Source organism: Triplophysa rosa, linkage group LG7 (assembly GCF_024868665.1).
Source record: "Triplophysa rosa linkage group LG7, Trosa_1v2, whole genome shotgun sequence".
Classification (NCBI taxonomy): domain Eukaryota; kingdom Metazoa; phylum Chordata; class Actinopteri; order Cypriniformes; family Nemacheilidae; genus Triplophysa; species Triplophysa rosa.
In genome coordinates, this window is record NC_079896.1 from 19,855,384 (window position 1) to 19,864,528 (window position 9,145).

At 39.4% G+C, this 9,145-nt stretch overlaps 1 protein-coding gene across 6 annotated transcripts in view; it reads left to right on the plus strand.

Annotated features, from left to right (window-relative positions):
- The window catches only part of spega (striated muscle enriched protein kinase a), a 30,175-nt gene extending 21,071 nt beyond the window's left edge, over positions 1 to 9,104 (plus strand). For 5 of the 6 annotated variants that reach the window (XM_057338772.1, XM_057338768.1, XM_057338770.1 and 2 more), the window contains 19 exons: positions 76 to 133; positions 220 to 297; positions 401 to 573; positions 652 to 678; positions 830 to 982; positions 1,067 to 1,109; positions 1,189 to 1,257; positions 1,337 to 3,542; positions 4,319 to 4,417; positions 4,498 to 4,614; positions 4,699 to 4,866; positions 5,209 to 5,331; positions 5,444 to 5,608; positions 5,747 to 6,326; positions 6,408 to 6,647; positions 6,745 to 6,968; positions 7,068 to 7,143; positions 7,889 to 8,038; positions 8,157 to 9,103. In XM_057338772.1, the coding sequence (XP_057194755.1) occupies positions 76 to 133; positions 220 to 297; positions 401 to 573; positions 652 to 678; positions 830 to 982; positions 1,067 to 1,109; positions 1,189 to 1,257; positions 1,337 to 3,542; positions 4,319 to 4,417; positions 4,498 to 4,614; positions 4,699 to 4,866; positions 5,209 to 5,331; positions 5,444 to 5,608; positions 5,747 to 6,326; positions 6,408 to 6,647; positions 6,745 to 6,968; positions 7,068 to 7,143; positions 7,889 to 8,038; positions 8,157 to 8,403 (4,996 nt within the window). In that variant the 3' untranslated portion in view covers positions 8,404 to 9,103. Of the gene's footprint in view, positions 1 to 75; positions 134 to 219; positions 298 to 400; positions 574 to 651; positions 679 to 829; positions 983 to 1,066; positions 1,110 to 1,188; positions 1,258 to 1,336; positions 3,543 to 4,318; positions 4,418 to 4,497; positions 4,615 to 4,698; positions 4,867 to 5,208; positions 5,332 to 5,443; positions 5,609 to 5,746; positions 6,327 to 6,407; positions 6,648 to 6,744; positions 6,969 to 7,067; positions 7,144 to 7,888; positions 8,039 to 8,156 lie in introns of all 6 variants that reach the window. The other variant, XM_057338767.1, reaches the window with a different exon arrangement.
- Positions 9,105 to 9,145: the final 41 nt, after the last annotated feature.

Here is a 9,145-nt window from a genome sequence, read left to right on the forward strand (position 1 = left end):
AGATGTCATTTCATCATCTTAACTTATATTTTATTAGGCTGTTTTTTGCATCATTTTCCTTAAATGATTATATAGATGTCATGAACAACTTTTGGAAAGAATAACTAAAAGAGTAACTATTATGGAATCTGAGGTTAGTATATCCAGTAGATTTATTAACTTTAACTGACAACTTATATTGATTAAACCATATAATTACATTGTTTGTGTTCTGTGTAGATTCAGTCTATCATACAGCAGCTTCTTAAGGGTATCAGCTATCTTCACCAAAATAACATAATTCACCTGGATATAAAGGTCAGGTTTAAAACTGTGTACTATGTAGTGAATGTTTTACAAATTACGTCAGATTACTGTTTTTCCTTTCAGATGTCAATAATTATAAATGTTTGTATTACAGCCTGAAAACATCCTCATGGCCGACCGAAGAAGTGACGACATTCGTATTTGTGATTTTGGCAATGCCGTGAAAATCACACCAAATGAAGAACTGTACTGCAAATTTGGCACACCGGAATTTATTGCACCTGAGATTGTAAACCAATCACCCATTTCGAAATCTACAGACATTTGGTAAACAAACTAAAACATTACCTCACCTACAGTACATATTTAATAAACTTTTATTCTAAATGGTTCTTTTCTCCACAGGCCAGTAGGGGTAATAACTTATTTATGGTATGTATATCTACTCATGATTGATATCGTTTGCGTTCATGTAAATTTATCTTACATTAATTTATTATTTATGTATTATACAGTATATCTTAATCTTAATATCTGAACACCACACCTCGGTCAAACCGTACCATGTCTGTATCATTTAAAGCTTAACTGGAGTTTCTCCATTTGCTGGGGAAAATGACCGTGACACTCTGCTGAACATCAGGAACTATAATATTGCATTTGAGGAGAGCATGTTCAAAGACCTTTGCAGAGAAGCAAAAGGATTTATTATAAAACTCCTTGTAGCAGGCAGACTGTAAGTGCTTACTGGACATTTTTTTATATAAATGTGTATCTCTATTGTAAATTATATTATGGGGTTCTTAAATTCTATGTGTAGGAGACCTGACACCACAGGATGTCTTCGTCACTCCTGGTTCAAAGTAAGATGTTTTATGTAGATAGTGACTTAAAAATGTATTTTGTTTTTAGTTTGTTGAGAGCATCATTGTGTTTTGCTAGGCCCTGACAACTGGAAAGAACATCAATACAACATTACATAAACAAGTGTTAGCCAGACGGAAATGGCAGGTAAGCCATAAAATCATATATTTTTGAATAAGAAATTCCACTTTCCGTTTCTTAACTGTGTTGGCTTTGTCTGTCTCAGTGTTCACTTATCAGATATAAGTCCAAAATGGTGATGAGGTCCATTCCAGAACTACTGGATGACTCCTCAAGCCACGTGTCCCTTGCTGTCCCTAGAAACCTTAAAGAGGGCTCGTCACCTCCATCATCGTCTTCTGATGAGGACATTGATGAGCTTCCTTTCATCCCTATGCCGCTGACAATGATGTTCTCTGGTTCCCGGATGTCTCTGACTGAGATCCATGAGGATGATGATAATGTTAGTGGAGGATCCCAGTTGGAGAACATAGAGGGCCAGTCATCCGATGGACATAAGGATGAACGCCAACTGCAGATTTCAGAGAGTGCTGACAACTCGATGGAATTCCAGCAAAAGGGTTCTAGTGTAGAAGATCAACAGGTAACAGGCAAGTCCAGAAGAGCGATGATGCGAAGAGGAAGTTCTGCCGACAGCGCGCTTCTTCTGCACATCACACCAGAATATGATGATTTAAAGGAAACCATGGAGGACAACCAAAAGAACATGAAAAAGGCTGTTTCCATGGAGCTTCCAAACAGAAGCAACAGTCCAAAGACAAGCAAGCTAAGCAAGGAAGATTATGCCTTGAAACTAGAGCTTATGAGGCAGAGGCTACTAAGGGGAGGTTCTGTCGACAAGAACATGAGTGGTCTTCGTGGCCCCCTGCTGGAGACATTGGGTGTTAATGATGGGGCCAACTCTTTGGATCAAAACTTGAGACGTGCCAGGTCGAGTGCTTCAGGACTTTCTCGAGCATCCTCCACTGACAGCGAGGAACTTTGTTCGAAGATGACTGCATTCAAGAAGAGTGCTTCTTTTAGTTATGAAGACACAGACAAGATTTCATTGCACAGGAGATCTGGAGCTCCGTTAGAGATTCCTTTCATTCCTGCTGATGATCGCAATAAACAGAATGACATGTCTGCAGTCACAGATCAAATCGTGGCTGACCTGCTGCCTGACGTTAAACCTGCAACTTCTGAAGTAGATGACAAACCTATGATTGAGGAAAAGGCTATTATAGATATCCAAAGTATCACCTCTTTTCACGATGTACCTAGATCAGATGAAACTGAGAAAATGAAGGAACACACATTCTCTCAAGACAACCTATCAGTGGAGAATAATGAAGGTATTGAATCACCACTTGATATACTACCACATGACAAAGAATCAAACTTTTCTAATACAATGCAGGTAAATAATAGCAAGGATGTCAAAGCGCCACCCACCCAACTTACCACAGAACATCCAGCTGTTTTTGCAAAAGTGGCATCTACCTCCTCTATATCCCAACCAACTCTTAGAACCGATATCAAAAATATTGATTCGGAGGAAGTATTCGAGGCAAGGTTTAAAAAGAGAGAATCATCTTTGACACGTGGCCTAAAACGACTGACAAGGACCAAGTCTGAAGAAAAGTCACCAGTTTTCCCTCGAAAGCCAGCTGAAGACGTTTATCGGCGTGGTCCTATAGGTGCGCCATTGGAATTGGTGCCTAGAGGACTACAGCATAAGTCCAAGTCTGTCCAAGACCTCAGAGAGGTGGAAAGAGAGTCCGGGTTCGGAATTATCGGAAGGTTTTCTATGCATTCAAGGAAATCACAAACAAGCGATAAAAAAGAGGAGTCCTCAGATTCTGCAGCTTCTAAGCGTCGAGTGACTTGGGCCTTGGGTCGTAGCAAGTCCCTAGATAAAAAAGTTACCACAGAAAGCACCGAAGACACAAACAAAGAACTTTCAGGAAGTCTTAAAAAGGATAGTAGTAAGGTTGCTGCTGAGTCACCTGTCCTTGCAATGAGACGTAAGTTTGAATCTAGGATTTCTGAAAGAGTGCATAAGACAAAAGATAGAAAAGAATCAAAGGAAACGAAACCCAATGCTGAATCTGTCGAAACACATAAAGAGGAGAACCAAGACGTCATAAAAATCAACGATTCACCAGTTCTGACAATGCAGAGAAAGATAGAGTCAAAGGTACATGGGTTTTCATTAAGAAAACGAAGTCAGTCTGAAGACAGGGCTGGAGAGAAGGAGACCAAAAATGAAGGAACGAAAACACCATTGTTCTCCCGTCATCGCCACACTCAGTCAGATGGACTCATTCACAAGAACGTTGACATTCCAGAGAACCAGCTTGCCTCACAAACTGCTGCTACAAAGGCAACAAAGTCCAAAGAATCATTGGAATCTTTACAATCCTCTCAGAGTATGTATACTTGATATGTTTATGCAATACATTATTTTGTCATCGAGCACAAATAGAAGTTGTTACTATAGTTAAAAGATGTTGTCTTAGGCCCTGTTCACACTTGACTTCTTTTTTAACAAGAAAAAGTTGACAACAGCGCTTTTTTTAGTAAAAAAAAAGGTTGCAGCATTGTGGTTACAAATAGCAGCCGGCAATGTTCAGAGGCAGCATTGGTGCACGAGGGCAGCTCAGAGAGACAGGCTTCATAGGCAGCATTACGGAATTCTATTTGAATTATAAACAGAGAGCGTCTTTGCAATAACTAATCACATATTTAAAAACTACAATTCTAATTTCTCGCTAGAAATGCAATCAAAAGTTATCAAAAAGTGAAAATTAAACCGACGGGTGTTTCGGCCGCCATTTTATTTTTTCAAGCTTGAGCCTTCTCGACCAATCACATTCCTCGCATGTTGTTATAGAAACAACAGGTCTCTGTCATTGGTTAGCTGTCAAAAAGGTGCTTGACCTAGGGAGTTTTTTCAGAATAGTTGAACTTTTTTCAACCTCAAAAGACGCTCTGAGCTGCAGAAAAAGACGCCAGCGCTGGCGTTTAAAAAAGTGCTCAGGACTTTTGAAAACACGGTTTACTCCATAGGATTATAATGTAAAACAGACGCTAGCAGCTTCATAAAAGAAGTCAAGTGTGAACACGGCCTTAGTCAGCATTATAAACCTTAAAACATTGTTACATGATGAATATAATTCATATTGTCTGTTTTTTTTACTGACAGCTCCTGAAAGTGAGCGCAGGTCTAGATGGGACAGGTGGGGTTTGTCTCGAAGTAAGCGAGACAGATCCAAAGCAAATACTCCTTCAACTGCAAAAGAAGGTGAGACAAAACCTTTAAGTTCATTTATGCTTCTTTAATTTAAATTCTTTGATCTGTAACAGTTTATCCATATTTCACAGATTTCCCTCCGGTTTTCCATATCAGACTTAAGGACCATGTTCTTCTTGAAGAAGATCCTGTCACACTTTGTTGTCTTCCTGCTGGAAGCCCTGAGCCAAAAATAGTGTGGATAAAAGGTATTTTTACAGATTGATGTCATTTTTCTTCAATATGAAAACTGTTACGTGCTACATTACTTACCCGTTCTCCTGTGCCTATAGATAAGAAACCTTTGGAGATTTGTAACAGGATTAGCTTAATTGCCTGCCCTGATGGAAGACAACTCCTGATGATCATGAAGATTTCTAAGACGGATGCTGGACTCTATGAATGTTTAGCCACCAATAACCTGGGCTCTACATTTACTTCATGCGCTCTATCTTTTGCCTGTAAATTCCGTCTTTTGACCATCAAGTGTAGCATCAATGAACAAATGTTTAGATATTCTCTCATTTTGTCTGCTGTCCCTCTGAAACCTTGTATGTCCATATCTCGTGATTTTTTATTTTTTTGCCATAAATCATTATAATTAGTCACCCTTTATGTTTGTCACTGGGTTTTGCAAATATCTTAATCATATCAAATAATGATTTAAAAAGTACACTGTTTATTTCATTTCCTAAAAAAACATTGAATTTGGACATCCAAGGTTTCGGACGGACTGCGACGATATGGTAAACTTGCACGCTATGTTCTTACACACAGGTTTTGTTTGTATGTAATATGTCAAGGTGTGCCAAAACGCCCAGGAACCCCGGAGATTCCACAGATATACAATAATACTGCTCTTGTGCTATGGAAACCATCAGACACCAAAGCCCCTTGTACATACACCCTTGAGAGGAAATCTGAGGGTAAGAAGAGAGATATCAATATTATTCCTCAAAAATGTATTCACTGCCGTTGATTTTCTTCCTGTCATTTATTGCATGCGGTCATTTAAAAATGTACTTTTTGAATTTAAAGGTGATGCTAAATGGTTGATTGTAGCAACAGGGCTGACTGATTGTTTCTACAATACCACCGATTTTCCCTCTGGTTCTATCATTCGATTCCGTGTGGCGTGTGTTAATAAAGCTGGTCAAGGCCCATACAGTAACATATCAGAGCCAGTGGGAATTGACATCGAAGGTACAGAGCAATCCCTGCATTTGTACTTAACAGTAATTGTGATTTTGTTACAATGTTCTGAATATTTTAATAAGCTGGTTAATTTAGATCTCCAGTATTTCCTGGAATAGTTAAAGGGGAATTTCTGTCGTTCTGCAGTGGCACAACCATCTCAGCCTCCCACAGGGATGACACCTACCTCTGCTTCCTGCCCTGTTGTCACATCCACCGTGACTCCTTCCTCTATCGCTTCTCCTACCTCTGTAGGCCTGACCTTAAAAACAAAACCAGCCTTACCCCCTGCAACATCTGAACCTAATACTGCTAGCATATTTCCCACCTCAAAGGGAATACAGTCTGATATCACACCCAAAGTCCCTGTTTCTTCCTTCATCCCCCCAAAATCCCTCTCTCCTCTTGTTTCCCCCAAACCAACAAGTCCTATTAATGTGGTTCCCCCTTTAACCCAAACGCAGACTGTGTCTCCAAGACCATACACAGCTCCACCCTTAGTGGGCACTCCATGTTCCCCTGTCCCTACATTTGTTCCGCCCACAACAGCTTGGGTCACCCCCACCCCTGTCTCTCCACCTGTGGATATTAGTCCAGTAAGACAGAGGGCAAACTCACCCACAACTGAAACACCTGAAGGACGAGTGGCCCCCTCTACCAAAACTGAGATCAGCTTGAAGCAAGCCGTACCTCAAAAACCATACATCTTTTTGGATGAGAAAGCCAGGTGTGAAAATATTTTGTTTAAGTAGTTCTTTCTAGTTTTTTTATACGTCATGCAAATCACCATGATCTGTTTTTATTACAGGGGTCGGTTTGGAGTGATAAGAGACTGCAGAGAAAACACAACAGGGAAGATGTTCATGGCTAAGATAGTTCCTTATGATCAGGAGACCAAGCATACCGTTGTCCGAGAGTATGAGATACTAAAGTCTCTCCACAGTGAGAGAATCATGACCCTACATGAAGCTTATGTCACACCTCGATACCTTGTGCTCATAACAGAGTCCTGCACAGGCAAAGAGATCCTTTACAGCCTCACTGACAGGTATGTGTGAACCTAGTTGTCCAACAGATTCTTGTAATTTGGTTTAGGCCGTGAAAATGAGGTTCCGCTTCTTGAGATGAGACCTTTTTTCCTGCAGGTTCCGTTATTCTGAAGATGATATAGTGGGCTTCATCGTCCAGATTCTTCAGGGCTTGGAATACCTCCACAACCACCGTATTCTTCATTTAGACATTAAACCAGACAACATCATGGTCACCAACCTCAGCGTGATTAAGATCATAGACTTTGGCAGTGCCCAAAGCTTTAACCCTCTTTCTCTCCAAAATTACAGCAGAGATCTTGGGACTCTGGAGTATATGGGTGTGTACAGTCAGATTTACATGTCCTGTCCTGTGTTGTTTTTCGTATTAAGAATTCAAAATCAGACCTTTTAATGTCTCTTGTCACGCTTTTCTCAAGCTCCAGAAATGCTGAAAGGAGATGTAGTCGGAACCCCAGCAGAAATCTGGAGCTTGGGAATTCTCTCCTACATCATGTAAGTCCAGTCTATTAAGGAATTGTTTGCAATTAACTGAACTTGAAAGTATTTTCCTTGCTTTTATGTTGTTTTCTTTTAGTGTTTATATTATAGACTCATACTGTATATATGTTAACAGCAACATAATATTATTACATTAAAGCAACATACACATTCCTGCTAGATCGACCTTGTGTGAAATCTTGAAATCTTTCTATCTACATACACCGTGGGTCCGCTTGCATGGAATTCGCCACATTGTTTCTACATAAGCCCTAAACAGACAAACTGATCTACAGAGCGCATTTCATAAATACCTTTATCTCCTTCGGCAAAGAAGTGAAAATGCGACAACATTTTTGTCTTGTGAGAGGCGCCGTAGTGTTTCGAAACGGAGGGGTGGAGTCAGCCATTGCTTGCAATTCGCAATCTCACCACTATATGCCTCTAAAATCTCCACAATGCTCCTAGACATTTTTTTAATATCTTTAATTATGTTATGCACACAGAAACACATACATTCTGCCTTATCTCTTAAGATAAATGCATCTCAGGATATGACACAGAGAACATGTGATGTAGCATTACGATCTCCAGTACTATCTGCGAAGGTAGAATTACTCAAATGAGGCAAACAAGAAGCAAAAACATTTTAATTTCAGAGAGTTCATGAGTGACACATGTTTGTACTGTAGCAATAGAATGTTTTATACGATTACAGTTTTTATATTTGAAATTGAAGTTTAAGTCATTCGTTTTAAAGGCTGAGTGGAAGACTTCCTTACCACGAGAAAGACCAGAGACAGACTGAAGCCAAAATCCATGCAGCAAAATTTGACTCAACGAAGCTCTACCCAAATGTGTCCCAAAGTGCCTCTACGTTCCTGAAGAAGACACTAAATGGATATCCATGGTAAAGGCTTTGTTTTCTTACGTGGTATAGAGAATAAATACATTTTACTGCACAACATTATTTTGTTGTTATGTCAATATGTTTTTAAATATGAACATTAATATGCTCTTTTCCAAAGGTCCCGACCAACCATTAAGGACTGCTTAAATCACGCATGGCTTCAGGACTCATATCTGGTGAAGCTGCGTCGTCAGACCTTGACTTTCACTACCACACGCCTCAAGGAATTCCTGGGCGATCACCAGCGCAGACGTGCAGAGGCAGCTACACAACACAAGGTTCTCCTGAGAGCCTACCAAAGTGGGCCTCCATCTCCAGCCTCGCCTACCATGCCAAGCTCACCAAGCACACCTGTCAGTCCATAAAACATGGTCTTGACCAGCATCCTGCATGATGCCTGAAATACAGTGTAAGTTAAGAACAAAGATGCTGGCTGGGAACTGAATGTTGGGTATGGTCTTGGACCATATCACAAAACACTATTTTAGTGTTGTTGATATGTTTATGTACCTGTTGTTTCAAGGTGATGACATATTGCATGAAGAGCAATACTGTTTTATTTCAATGAATGTTTCAGATTGTGTATCTTGTTGTTTATACGACATGTTAGTTTGCTACTGCATTTGTTTGCATTTGTATAAATTATATATTTTAACAAACTTGAATACATAAGAACTATGAAGACATTTTAAGAACTAGTAAGGACTGTCTATGATGCTGAATAGTTTTTTCCTAATTTATTAAACAGTTTTTTCTAGAGATTTCTTACAGTGCACTTGCATCATGTCTGCAGTGTTAAATGCCTGATTAGTGAATGTATTAAATATTTAGTGTAAGAAACGTGATACGGTGTTAAGCTTCATTCAGGTTTAGGTAATGCTCTTGCATACTAGGATTCCAAGAGGTTTCTTAGTTTGTTGTCCCCTCTTTGTAAGTTCTTTTACTGCTGCTGTGTAAATCTCATTTTGTTCTTTTGTAATGAGTGGGTATGGGTAATGTGATAAAAATACATTTATAAATGTATACTTGGAAGTATTCTTTTAGCAGTTTAAAATAAAACAGTAAAGAAAAAAGACTTTGACCAATTTAATTTCATAATTTATTTCT